The 14,907-nt window shown below is 36.2% G+C and overlaps 1 protein-coding gene across 1 annotated transcript in view; it reads right to left on the bottom strand.

Annotated features, from left to right (window-relative positions):
- Positions 1-14,907, bottom strand: part of LOC139144442 (low-density lipoprotein receptor-related protein 1-like) — a 144,823-nt gene that overhangs the window by 59,834 nt on the left and 70,082 nt on the right. Inside the window, 9 exon segments of the mRNA XM_070715142.1 lie at positions 418-543; positions 3,832-3,867; positions 5,491-5,735; positions 6,709-6,876; positions 7,352-7,556; positions 12,395-12,601; positions 12,986-13,120; positions 13,812-13,943; positions 14,468-14,593. Of these exon segments, the coding sequence (XP_070571243.1) occupies positions 418-543; positions 3,832-3,867; positions 5,491-5,735; positions 6,709-6,876; positions 7,352-7,556; positions 12,395-12,601; positions 12,986-13,120; positions 13,812-13,943; positions 14,468-14,593 (1,380 nt within the window).

The following is a 14,907-nucleotide window of genomic DNA, read 5'->3' as shown; positions in this document are numbered from 1 at the left end:
TATCTTTCAACATGTCAAACAATATAAGTAGTATCTTGTATAAAAAAAAATTCATGAAAAATGGCCGACTTTGTCCCTTTAACAAAATACTTTCTCACAGCAGCCATATTACCATTGTAGTGAAATGCATGTAAATTGTATCCTCTAGAAGCATATGATTATACACTGGAATTCGCAGGCTGTATGATCATGAGAAAACTGTCAACTGATTTGGTATTGAATTTTTTGTGTGTTTTTTAGCCATTTACCCGCCTATACCTTTCGGACTTTTGAAATGACGCAGAGCAAAGAATTTGTTTACTCTGGCCTTACTGTGTATACTGCCTTCAGTCCCTGGGCAAAAAATCATCGTATTATGAAACAAAAATTATGAACTGATGACTGAAAATGATAGATGTGATAGGGAGCAAAAGTTACCTCCACAGGATTTTCCATCAGGTGCCAGTTTCATGAGATGTGGACATTTACAGACGGGCTGGTTGGATGTTCCAATCACGCACAGATGAGTACAGTCAGCATTGGCACACGGATTTCCATTATTACCTAGCACAGTGACAGTGTGAGGTCACCCGGAGAGAGAGAGAGGAAGAAAGTGGTACAGTGAGACAATAAAGATAGAGAAGGAGAAGAAACCGTTGGCAGGGCAATTGAGGATATTGAGCAAATGCAGTAAGCACACAAGCATCGACAGAAGGAAATAAATATAATTCCAAACAGTACAAAAGAAATCACCAGAGATGTAGGGGGAAAAACACAACAAAAAACATGGTTAGTGAAAAAAATTGTAGACAGTCTTCAGCAACATGCTTTGGCTTTCAGGGCAATCAGTTTGTTTTGTTCTCATGACAAGGCAGGAATGATCTGGCAGTCAGGTCGATTAAAAAAGTCTGAATGGAGAAAAATTACACTCCTTTAAGCAGCTCCCTCTTATCATCAACATAAAATGCATTATTTTGAGGTGTTGACGAAAACCACCCATTCACAAATAGTTTGTTTACATTGAACACACTTAATCTTCACTGATTAAACCTGTCTGTACTGGTACTTCAGATGCTGTTTTGAGTATGCTGTTTGGGAGGGATAAGCTTTGTACAAAATTCAAGCCACTGAAGACTTTTTGATTTTTTGATTTTCCTGATGGTATTATAAACCCAAAATAACACTGACTAGGTCATGAGAAACAAAGACTAAAACTCTGCCCTCACAGCAAACCTGAAATATCATAGCTACCACCAAACCAAATATCTTGTAAAATGCTGTAATTTCACCTAAAGTCAATAGATACACTTATTTGAAACTCACACCAGAGCAATTCTACAGCAAGGCAAAAGCAACAATTTTACTCCAATTTGGATTCTATGAGATTTTGCTGATCAACATCATTTAAAAAAATTACAATCAATGCATTTCAATCACGGTTAGTTAGGATTCTGGAAACCAAATACTTTTTTCTGACAAAAGGCTGTATGAGGAAAATAGGCTTCTTCTACCCTCTATACAGAACAAAATATTTGAAATCAGTTGACACAAAATGTAAAATTGCTTGAATATCATGTCATACAATGATTCTACAACATCTCTTCGGCAAAATGTACCTCAGAGACAGATATTCTGACTGTCAAATGGTAACTGTACTTTTCAGATCTACCCCTCGCATAGGCTCATTTTGAAACTCATAGAGTAACTTATTTTTGTGGTATTCAAAAATGTTATTTTTCCACATAGACCTAACACAGGGATGGCGGCCATTTTGAATTTCAAGTGGCAGTAAAAATTGTGTAATTTGTTTCTATAGTACCAAATTTTGCACAGTGACCCCTAACTTTTATTCTTGATTTCAAAACGGAATAGTTTAGCCCTTTCACCACCATGGTTTTACCCAAACCCATTGTTATCAATGGTGATCTTGGACCTGTTTACAGGGAACTGGGGATGAACAGGTTAAAGTTTCCTAGGTAAAGTTCAAGCAAAAGCTTTTGACGCATGTACTACCTCACCCTAACAAATTTTGGAATGACCATATTGCTTTCTACAGCAAAGCTGGACTTCTAGCGCTGTAACTCAGGGTGAGTTAAACTTGACAGATTTCAAATATGTTGTTCAATTTAGATAACTTAATCTTCTGAGAAAAAAAGTTTCTGTAATGACAGCCAACACCAGCGCCCCCAACTGCACCCTAAACATAAGTTATTTCAGCATGCCTACAAAACATTTGCACCACTTGTTAATAATAATTAACAAGACCGAGTAGAAATTCAACACTGGATGGTATCAGTGGGACATGCTAACACAAATCATGTTAGTGGGGAGTCATTCTTTTTTGCCAAAATATTTATTGAAACAATACATGAGCTGTAACTTTTGATAATATTTTCACTATTCTTGTTCTATAAAAACACTTTCTTTTTAATCTCCTGAACCATGCTGAAATACAAATGGCTATTCTTGTCAACACAACACATATTGTGTAAAATATGGGGTTTTTTACTGTTGACATAAGTTCTAGTCCATTGGACAATAATTGTATTGAAAAGTTCGACATGACTTTTGAGAAGAAAACAAGACACAGTTTTGTAACCAGAAGAAAAACTGGAAAATGTATCAAAAGTTACAGCCAATGGAGCTTTATAATTTCTCACCCTAGCTGACAGCAACAATCAAATACAATTTTTTATGGTAAAGGTAATAGAAATATGACTTCCATGCATCTGATATTCTACCACATAATCATTACGCCACCTTAGTTTTTAACTACATGGTAAGTTTTTCTAAACCAATCAGCTACACCCATAGCCATGACAACGCATTTTTGGACTAACATTAGATCCCACAATATCTGAGAAACTGAAGGTTTTCAAAACCATTCGCAAATTTTCCAACATAAGCATGCTTCATTTTTTTCACAATCTTCAAACAGCAGTCAACTCACAGCAAAATTTAACTCGTTTGTACTTTAAAAGTAAAGGGATGTAAAAGATCTCATTTAAGAGAGCTGCAAATCATTATTGACACACTGACCTCTGACATCACAGAAAATGTTTAATGACCTGTGATGTCATAGATACTTGCTGTATGGACACATAAAGTGACCTGTGAGAGATCTCAAGTAAAAGATATTTCCTCACTTATCTTTGACACCATTACAGGAGGTACTATTTCTCTGAAAACATGCACATACTATTTCAGTGGCATTAGTCCAGAAATATTTGACAACCAAATCAAATTTCCAGCCTAGTTATGAGCGCTAAAATCAGTTTATAGCAAACATATGATGATAAACCTCACCAAGGATGATTTCAATGAATGACGACATTATGCAGTGGCAAATTTCATTTCAAAATAATTCTGTATGTTTCTATGATCAAGGTATTGCACCCTTCATTTGAAAATCTGAGCATTCACTCACAGTTGTAGCCATAACTCTTTTAATAGACACAAAGATAGCTTTGCTGATTAGAAAACTGAAGGAATATGTTTCAAATTTACTGAAACTCCAAAGATCACCAATTGCTAGTGAATTTCACTGTAACATTGACTTTGTTTGCAACTTTCAATTTTGAAATACATCAGGAGGTGAATCCATATCCAATATTCACCACAGGCCCTTTGTGACACACTGGTGTGACTGAGATTTTGAGGCTTTTAAATTGTGATTCAAATGCCAAAAAGGGAGAAGTTCAATCATGTTTGAAAGTACAATGGCGAGAAAACCCATAATGTACAGAAATATTTTGCAATTCATGTCTCTGACATCTGCATTTACCAATTATGTCATCCATTGAACTCATAACCTATATTCCTTTCATATTTTCTTTTGCATTTTTGCAATACCTGCAGGTTGTCTAGATGAGTGGCGTGCTACAATGCCTGTGAGTAAAATCAGAGTGTTGCCTGGTTACATCAGGAACTGAGACAAGATGAAAGAGACAGGCTAGAAAGAGTTCAAAAAAAAAAACTAAAAATAAAAGGTTAAACGGCCAGTTCTGACTTTTGATGATTTTTCCACACTTTTTGTTTTTAATGTCAACTACTGTTTCTTATTCTACTCCCAAAAGCATGTTAAGAAACACAGTATTCAGTTAATCAACTCAGTCTGTACGTGTGTAAACTGCATTGTTATCGTTGACAAGTAAATTCTGGTGTGGACTAGAATTCAAATATAAACAATAGATTGTAGTGCACTTTTATGTGCAGACGCTGTGTTTGGCAAGTTAAATTGTGGGCGTTCCAACATGCTATGGGGAGTAGAATAAATACTTGCAATTGAAATTTTAAACAGAAATAGTGAAAAAAAGTCATCAAAAGCTACTGACGCTTAAAACAAAAAGTGGAGTTAAAAAAAGAGCAATTCAAAGGTGATAGGATTTGACAGTTAAATCTTAATTTTGTGAAAATACCCCAATATTTTGAACTTTTTTCTGTCAAACCCTGCCACTCCCGATTGCAAAATTAAAATGTCAATATAGGTGTGACAGCAGAGATGAGAGTGGAGAGGCATGAAAGAATACCAAGCGAAGAAAAATTACTTGAAGACTTTGATTAAAATTCTAGGTGTTGCACGTCGTGTCAAGGATACAGGGACATGGATGTTACTAGAGTGGCCTTGACTTTATATCCTCAGTGATGAACCATATTTGTTTATAACATCATTGACAACTAAGTAACAATGAAACATATTATCCATCACATACAATCTTCCTGTAAGGAGTGGCCAATGTCATTTTTGATTATAAAAATGTACTAAATTTGGTGAAATTATCACAAATTAAAGCAACTTTTCCATGAGAGAACAGTTTCTGGTGTTAACAAAGACAAAACAGTCAAAACAAGACATCACTGCCTGGAAGCCTTTTTTTGAACTTGACAAAGCTTTTGCACATATAATTTAAATTTACTTAATTTTAGTCAGCTTATCAATTAGTAGTCATACTGATCAAAACAAAAGAAACCAGAAAAGCAACACTGGTTTGGCAATATGTGCTATTCCGCAAAACAAGCTCAGATGTATTTTTCAGAGGGGAATGCCAACACTCTATGTACACTTATATTTTTGAATTTATTGGCTAAAGAATAAACAAGATACCCTGTATTCTATTGTACAATCAGTGTACGATTGATACCTTTGACAGAATTTTCAGTTTGGCAGGATTACAATCAATTGATTCTATGCGCTTTCTTTGTGGAATGAAACAGCTGAATTTGAACAAAATGAATCCAGACTGACGTGATGAAGATCGGAATAGAGAAGTTTGATAAAAGAACAGAAAAGGACAAAGAAAGGTAAGAGCTATAAAGATGGACTATAGCAAAAGCTACGTGCAAAGAAGTCCCATCTTCCTGAACTATTTTTTAACTCACTGCATTGTATTTTTTTTTCAACTTTGAAATCTTAGAGACATGACGACTTCTGACTTTGTTTTGAAACTCACAGGTTATACAGATATTTTTTTTCACTTCCAATTTCTCATCTGCTGCCATGGTTACCCCTACCTGTAGGTTGCCTCGTTTTGTGGTGCATCTGGACGTCGAACGGCTGCGTGGTCGTTTTCTGGATGACCGTGACGTTCTCCCCGGTCCATTTGTTGGCACGCAGTACGGAATCACTCCTCCAGTCTGTCCAGTACACGTGACCCTCAAAGAGTGTGACAGCAAATGGATGTGACAGATAGTCATGGCCGTGCAATATCAAAAGAATATCAGATCCATCGTACTTGGCAGAGTGAATCGAATCAGACCTAAAGATAGACAAAAAATCCATCATGGCTACCATTTTCCACTCTCTTAAAATACAACTGATCAGAAATTTATTGCACTGTCTGCAAATTGTCACCACTTCAAACCTTTCACACCAGTTTCTGACTGCAGAGGTTCACCTTTGCTGTACAAAACAATAGGACTGTACCAACAGTTTTGTTGTGAAAAGGGTAAAGGTCAGATGTGACAGTTCATTAGGTGACGCTGACTTGTGTTTTATATGATTTTCCATGACAGTCAGAAGCTGTTGTAACCTGTGATGATATTTTATTTACCAGTATTGTTTTTCATGTCAACTACAGTTTCTTGTTCTACAGCCCAAAGCATGTTGAGATACACAGTATTCAGCTTGTCAACACAAGCTGTATCAGAGTAAACTGCATTGTTATTGTTGACAGGTGAATTCAGGTCTTGACGAAAATTCTGATGTAAACAATAGCTGAGCAGTGCCTTATATATATATAGACGCTGTGTTGACAAGCTGAATGTTTCAGCATGCTTCTGGGAGTTGAACAAGAACTTGGCCCTCAAAAAAAATACAGAAAGAGACAGCAGTGCCACATGAAGTAGTCAATCATAGAAAGTTTTTACAAACAGGGCTATATCTTACCCATTTTTGGACAGCACAAAACATATCAACTGTACACAAGCTGTTAGTGCCTAAAAGTGTTGAATTCTGTTGTGGATCAAGTTAGTCTCCGGTTATTGCAACTTTACAGTTCAACAAATTCTCAGTTGATTTTCTTATTCAATGAAGTATGTGTGCCATGTAAAACTTTCAAAAAGTAGTCTTACATATAAAACAGAAGAGTATTGCCTATGAAAATTCAGACAGTTAACAAATTTGTGTGAACAGTGTCACATCTATAATGCATTTCAAGTGTGTACCTTACGCATATTCAAATCATACAAGGCTGGGGAAAGATTTAACTGAGAGAGTGAATTGACCAATACCTGGCATCGATCCAAAAGATTCTTTTCTCAAGATAGTCTATACTGAGTCCATTGGGCCAGCCGCCCTCAACGAGAGAAACGTTCACAATCACTTGTCTTTCTTCACCAGCCATCGATGCCCGCTCGATGCGCGGCTGACTGCTCTCCCAGTCAGTCCAAAACATTAATCTGGAACAAAATTCATAAGAATTAGTCTGAAATAAATACAGTTAGTCACAGATGTAAAATTTCATCACTCATTTGGTTCATGAAAATTACAGTGAGGGTCTGTGTCACTTGAATTCAAGAACTTTAAGGGAGTTTTTCGGCAATTTTCAAGGACTTTTTGATGTCAAAATATCAATTTCCAGATAACGTCTTTACATTATATCATTTCTACTTGTCATTTTTGCAATATCAAGACTAATCATGTTGTCATTTTTGAAACTTGTGAGGTTGATAATCAGTTTTCCAGGACCTTCCAGGATGCTTGAAATTCATGAACTTTCAATGACTTTCCAGGAGCAAACAGACTCTGGATTTACTCTACCATTATCGGTAAATTTGGTAGATTGAGTTGAAAGACATTAATCACTGCCAGCTGTTTACCACAAACCAGATGTACATGTAGGTGAGCAATTTCCCACAATGCCTTGCAACCTACCCTTCCCTAGGATCTAGAGCAATGGCTCGTGGGCTTTCCATCTGGCCAGCAACCAGGGTGGTCCTCATGCTACCATCAAGTTTGGAAACCTCAATTTGATCGAGATTGCTTTCTACCCAGTAGAGGTTGTCCCCTATCCAGTCTACTGCAAGACCCTCAGTTGTTGCAAGACCAGTTTGTACGACTGCTTCAACATTTGTCAGACCTTCAGAAAAGAGGAGCAAGTTTTTAAAAAGATCAAATGATCAAAACCAATTTAACTTTTAAAGAAAATGTACATAATTATTCACTTTAATCTGTGCAAGACTCTTCAATTAATATATATAAAAATAGTGTCAATGACACTGTAGCTCCCATCCTGGACTATTTAGTGTTTGTTCTTTGGTCAGATATTTGAACATGTGTGAAAGGGATAAAGTGCATGAAGTGAAAATACTTAAATGAAATGTACTGGAGACAGTGAAATATGTTTAATGTAATTATTCAGAATATAAAATGGAAAAAATACAGAATTAGATATATCGAATACTGTGATACAACCATTAACTCAACAAGTCATTTACAATGACATAGTCCCCACTTGTAATAGGAGTATTAGTCTTGATGGGGCAGGAAAATGTGGTCATTAAGAAGTATCACTGGAGTGTATATGTTGAGATCTATGGGCACATAGGTCTATGTCATTGTTCCCAATTTGAAACACATGAGGCATGTCTAAGTTATGGTTCTAAATCGGGAAAAAAGATCAGACCTCTAGCAGTATTGGCCAGCCAAGAAATACATATGCGCATAATAAATGAGGTACAAGATGTGACATCTTAAGGTCTAATATCCTATCAAAATTGGAGGGTATAGAATTTGTGGTTACTGAAATATGCATATATATGTATAATCAAGGTCAAAGGTCATCGAGGTCACATGACATTTTGAAAAAAAAAATTATATTGCTAATTAATCCCTATATGCCAAAAAATCAGATCTCTAGCTCTATTCGCTTGCCCAGAATTAGATGTGTACATAATTAATGAGGTAAAGCGTGTGTTGTCATAAGGTCTCCCATCCTACTAAATACAAAGGACATAGCACTTGTGGTTACTTATTTATTGACATAAACATATATTTAAGGTAAAAGGTCATCGAGGTCACATGACATTTGGTCAAAAAATTTCTCTCCTATAGTTATCCCTATATACCAAAAATCAGACATCCAGCTCTATTGGCTCCCTCAGAATGAGATATGCGCATAATTATTGAGGTACAGTATGTGGCGTCATAAGGTGTCCAATCATGCCAAACATGAAGGGTGTAGTACTTGTGGTTACCGAGTTATGGAAAAATATGTATACTTGAGGTCAAAGGTCACCGAGGTCACGTGACATTTTGTCAAAATATTGTTTTGTTTTGCTAAGTTATCCCTATATACCAAAAATCAGACCTCTAGCTCTATTGGCTCGCTCAAAATTAGATATGTGCATAATTAATGAGGTACAATATGTGGCGTCATAAGCTGTCCCATCATACCATACATGAAGGGTGTAGCACTTGTGGTTACTGAGTTATGGACAAATATGTATATTTGAGGTCAAGGTCACCGAGGTCACTTGACATTTTGTCAAAAAAATTGTATTGCTAAGTTATCCCTATATACCAAAAATCAGACCTCTAGCTCTATTGATTTGCTCAAAATTAGATATGCGCATAAGTAATGAGGTAAAATATGTGGCGTCATAAGGTGTCCCATCATACCATACATGAAGGCTGTAGCACTTGTGGTTACTGAGTTATGGACAAATATGTATATTTGAGGTCAAAGGTCACCGAGGTCCGTGACATTTTGTCAAAAAAATTGTTTTGCTAAGTTATCCCTATATACCAAAATCAGACCTCTAGCTCTATTGGCTCGCTCAAAATTAGATATGCGCATAATTAATGAGGTACAATATGTGGCGTCATAAGGTGTCCCATCATACCATACATGAAGGCTGTAGCACTTGTGGTTACTGAGTATGGACAAATATGTATATTTGAGGTCAAAGGTCACCGAGGTCATGTGACATTTTGTCAAAAAAATTGTTTTGCTAAGTTATCCCTATATACCAAAAATCCGACCTCTAGCTCTATTGGCTCGCTCAAAATTAGATATGTGCATAATTAATGAGGTACAATATGTGGCGTCATAAGCTGTCCCATCATACCATATATGAAGGGTGGTAGCACTTGTAACCTCCACAAATGTAATAATCTCCACAAATGTAATATCAACCATAATTGTAATAAAATGCACCCATAAATGTAATATCACCCATAAATGTAACAAAAATCAACCATAAATGTAATAAAAACACCAACCACAAATGTAATAAATGGTAACCATAAATGTAATAAAAAAATCACCCATAAATGTAATACTTGTTAACCATAAATGTAATAAATCTATTTTGTCCTTGCAATTGAGGAATTAGCCCTTAAATATTGATCTATGTAATAAGGAAAGCAACTCCACACATTATTCATTTCTTAATTGTTTGCGTTTAGTGTGTTTTGCATATTTGAAAGTGTATTTTACGTTTCGCTGTTTGTGTACAGAACTGACTGGCCATGGCTAGACACAGCTGTAATCTGAGTGTCAGTGCAGTCTCTACTCCAGAGTGGGGAAGACTCTATAAGACTACGATCCTTTAACGCCGTTTTTTCGAAAATTGCCATACTTTCTTAATCAATCTCCTCAAATTCGTCTTCAGTGGATAAATTGTGTGGAATAATCGATAGATTGTCTGTATTCCCATGTTGTCCCACTTGAAGTTTGTTCCTTCACTAGGGATGCTAGGATGTCTAATTTTGTTGTTGTACTGTGTTCAATGTAGTGTTCGTATTGTTTTGTACTAGATTGAAATATATGTTCTCGTCAACATGTTTTGTGTCGTAAGTTTCTGTTATAAGATTTTATATTTCTCTGTTATTTGTTCTGAGTCATCTGTCATAAACTTTGTGTGGTATCACTGGTTCACGAGTTATTTTGACGCTTCCTTATTATGTAATTATCAGTGTCTAGAACTGCTGTTCCACTTCCATTATCTAACGGTTTGATCAGTACCTCGCTGTTTTCTGATAGTGTTCTCAAAGTGTTTCGGAAAGGAAACCTAGTTTCAGGAAAGTATGCAATAACATTACACTAGTCTTATTAAAGTTATTATTTACTCAGGGCATTGATAAACAAATGATCACATATGCAAGTTCAAGTTTATTACATTTATGGTTGAGTTTTATTACATTTATGGTTAATTTGTTTATTACATTTGTGGTTGCGGGTTGTTACATTAATGGTTGACTATTTTATTACATTTGTGGTTGATTTTATTACAACTGTGGTTGATATTACATTTGTGGAGATTATTACATTTGTGGAGGTTACAGCACTTGTGGTTACTGAGTTATGGACAAATATGTATATTTGAGATCAAAGCTGCGTGAACGGATGGACTCACGGATGGACGAACAGACGGACATGACCCAATCTATAAGCTCACTGGACTTCATCAGTGGGGACTAAAAATTGTGTCACTGCATCCTTTTTGCAATATGAATACGATGAGAAACTAAATTTTTATTTTTGTGGCCTTATACATGGGAGTCTATGGAGATCTGCCTTATACATGGGAGTCTATGGACGTGTAAACTAAAAATATGCAAATTTCACCACGATTTGCCCAAATTTGGGAAAGGTCACTCCTATGCACTTCCATACCAAGTTTCAAATCAATCGGACTTGTGGTTTCAGAGCAGGAGATTTTTTGACCAAAAATGGGAGAAAATTACAAAAAAATTCATGAAAAATAGCAAGTCCAAGATACTGACCCAAGATGGGCGCAATCATTTCATGTCAGCCCAAAGTACTTACATGCTAATTTTTCATGTAATCTGCTCAGTGGTTATTGAGTTTTTTCAATTTTGACTGTTTTTACATTTTTTCACTTAATTTGCATATTTTTGGCAATGACAACTTCATTTGAACAAAATCTCATCTACAGCCCATCATCCATGTACACACCAAATATCAAGATGAAATGTGCAGCGGTTTTGGAGTTTTTGATGTTGACGGACAGACATACAGACATACAGACATACAGACATACAGACATTTTCCTAGCCTATAAGAATAGCTTCCATTGCCATATATACATATGGCTATGGGAGCTAAAAATCTGCTTTGAGCAATCCGTAATTTTATAAACCAATTTTTCAACTACCTTGGTTTGGCCCACAGTTGTCAACGGTGAGTGTGGACACAACTGCTAACTTCAAATTTACATGTGAAGGAGATCAAACATCGTTCTTTGGTAAAAGATACTTAAATATATCAATTTGTGTTCTTCACAAGATTAATTGATATCTGAATATCCGAGTTACATGGTTTTCTTGTTTGCAGAAGTTTTATTTAGTATGCAAAACATGCTAGGAACCATCTAGTGACATTAAAAAATTTGCATATATTAGAGATGAATATCTATTAGGTATTTTTCAGAGTGTTAAAGATAATTTGTGTAGGTTTTGCAACATAAGATTTGCTTGTTAACATAACTGGAATTAATTTAGAATAATTGGATATCGCAGTAATGTATGTTTATTCAGCAAATTTAAGCTCATCTACTTTTCTTTTTTGGCAAAGTCACTACATTACGGGAAGGCTCCATTAACTTAGGAATACCCGACTTCCCTAGAGGATCAATTTCATAGACCTGCCTTTCCTACAATGGCACTACAATGGCACCAGCTGGATTAGATAAACATAACTATGGAACATTCACACCTTGGGGATTAAAAGTCTTCTGTTTGTCACCCAAGCTGGTCAGGCAAGAACTCGAGTTTCAGGTACTATGCCACTTAATGCAGCCTTCCCCTAATGACTTTTATGGATAATTCGTAATATTGCAACTTTCAGCTACATCTATAGGGCACCCAACACTTTTGATAAATTTGAACAAATAAAAGAACCTACATGTAATTCTCCAAAATTAGTTCCTATCATGTCTGTTTTGCTCTCACCTGCATTAGTATCCTCTGCAGACAGCTCTCCTCTGTATATCTTGTCATCCACAACATCGGTCCAGAACACGTACCCTTTCTCAAAGTGGAAGTCCAAAGCGATGCTGTTGCGTAGGTTTGATATCAGCGAGGTGTAGCTCATGTCGCGAATGTTGATGCGACGCAGCTCGTGACGATTTGAGAAGATCAGGAACGGGACAGACGGATCTGAAAATTCAGGAACACGAAACAGGGTTGATCATTGATATAAATATCTGTAACATGCTTTTGAAAAGACCTTTGAAAGTTGATACGAATGCAATGTTTACATTGTTTTCACCAATGTTGAACTCGTCTGTCAAGGATTCAAAACCCAATCAGAAGGTGCCACTTAACTGATTCATAAAATGAATGAAATGTGTCCCAACTTTCTGTCTGAACCGTATTTATGAGAAGCCAACAAATATGACTACTAATTCTACAATTTCTGCTGCAAGTATTAAAAGAATATGCAATACCTTTCATTGACAAAAATAAGTTCCATTCATTGAAGCGGTTGCACATATTTCACTCATTTTTTTCAGTGTCAAATGTTTTCTATGTAAATCTTACCAACACTTTTACATGACCACCCATCAGGCTCCAGAATATAACCTTCGTAGCAATCACAGATGTACGGACCTCTGCTGCCCTTCACGTTCACACATATCTGACTGCAGCGTCCTTTTTGCCGGCAGAAGTCTTCCTCTGAAAATGTCACAGAATTGGCATAGAGCAAGTTTGGAAAAAAGTCAGTACAAAGAATACATTTACAATTTCCTTAATCAAAGGGCCAGTAACTGTAACATTTATGGGTTTTTTTAATTTTGTCTTCATGTCAACTACTGTAACAGTTTCTTGTTCAACTCCCCAAAGCTTGTTGAGACATACAGTGTTCAGCTTGTGGACTAACCCTGTATGTGTGTAGACTGCATTGTTATTGTTGATGGGTGAATTCTGGTTCAGATTTAAATTCATATGTACACAAAACACTGCACTTTTCACGTAGAAAGACTGTGTTGACAACCTAAATTGTAGGTGTCTCAACATGTTGTGGTGAGTAGAACAAAAATTGTAGTTGAAATGCAAAACCAAATTTGGTAAAAACAATCATCAAAAGTTGCAGTTACTTGTCTTTTAAATAGAAACGAAAATCAAGTTCAGAATACAGATTGAAAAGAACAAAAAGCTAACAAATTCTAATTTTTTGTATCTTCTGTTACGATTATCAAAATTTTCTCATGAACCATATCCCAAGAGTATTTACTCCATGAAAGGCAAGTGCTTTTTAGTCCACAGGGCAATGTGCATGTACACACAATACTGACTCAACTGTTACAGAAATCACTTTTTATGCAGATACTTAGGGAGTTGAAAATATCAAGCCTACTTAACTTACCTGACCTTATACACTGTCTCTCATCTACATCTAGCTCCATGCCCTCTGGACAGCCACATCTGAAGCCATCAGGAGTGTTGTAACATATGTCACTACACTCTGAGTTGCCACCTAGTTCACATTCATTCCTATCTGTTAAAACAAAAAACAAGCAGCATTCGCAAATGAATATCGATATTTTGTATTGTATCCGTGAAAATACAGGTCCTCTGAAAAGTCACAGTGGTCCATACACTGAAAGTCACTTCAAAGATTTTTGAGGTTTTTTCAGCAATTTTCAAGGCCCTTTGAGGTCCAAAACACCATTTTCAAGGTATAATTTTTACGATGTGACATTTTTATGTATTATTGTACAGATCATTTTCACAATATCATAAATGATCGTGTCCATATTTTCAAAAATCCTGAGTCACTTATCAATGTTCCAGGGTTTTCCAGGCCTGGATTTCATTCTCAAGGACTTTTCAAGGACTTTCAAGGAGGATTTGAAATATTCAGATTGTTTTAAAATCCAAGGACTTTCACCGACTTTCCAGAAGCGTATGACCCAGAAACTCAAGTCAAAAGACAGAAATATGACAGATCAGTCGCTTAACTCAAAAGTCGGTTTGAAAGATGAGGAGAAACTGACTGATTACACGGCACAGTGCACTTACCACATGCGGGACCTTCATCGGAGCCATCTTCACAGTCATTGTTGCCATTACACAGAAACTGTGGCTCCAGACAGCGGGTTGACAGGCCACAACTCCACTTGGGAGGCTTACAAGTCCCAACATGAGCTGTTACAGAAGACACACAAGAAATAAAACATTAACAGACATGTAGTCAAGGAGGACAAGATTTAGTATCTACTTTGATAACACCTGGGCCATATTACAATTCTGTGTTATCCTGGGGAAGCTGAAAATTTGATATGAGGTGTAATCCAAGATAAAACAAATTACCACCATCAGAAGGAAGGGACCCACTCTCTTTTGCAGATGTGTGAAAGCCACATATAAGATTAAGGAAAAGTATGTAAAATATTTTAATTAGCAATTCATTCATATCTGTAGAGTGATATACTCATACTGCAATTATACTATACAAATTT

This window comes from Ptychodera flava, chromosome 11, assembly GCF_041260155.1.
Source record: "Ptychodera flava strain L36383 chromosome 11, AS_Pfla_20210202, whole genome shotgun sequence".
NCBI lineage: Eukaryota > Metazoa > Hemichordata > Enteropneusta > Ptychoderidae > Ptychodera > Ptychodera flava.
The sequence above is the reverse complement of the archived record's forward strand: the minus strand, read 5'-3'. Positions and strand labels throughout refer to the sequence as shown.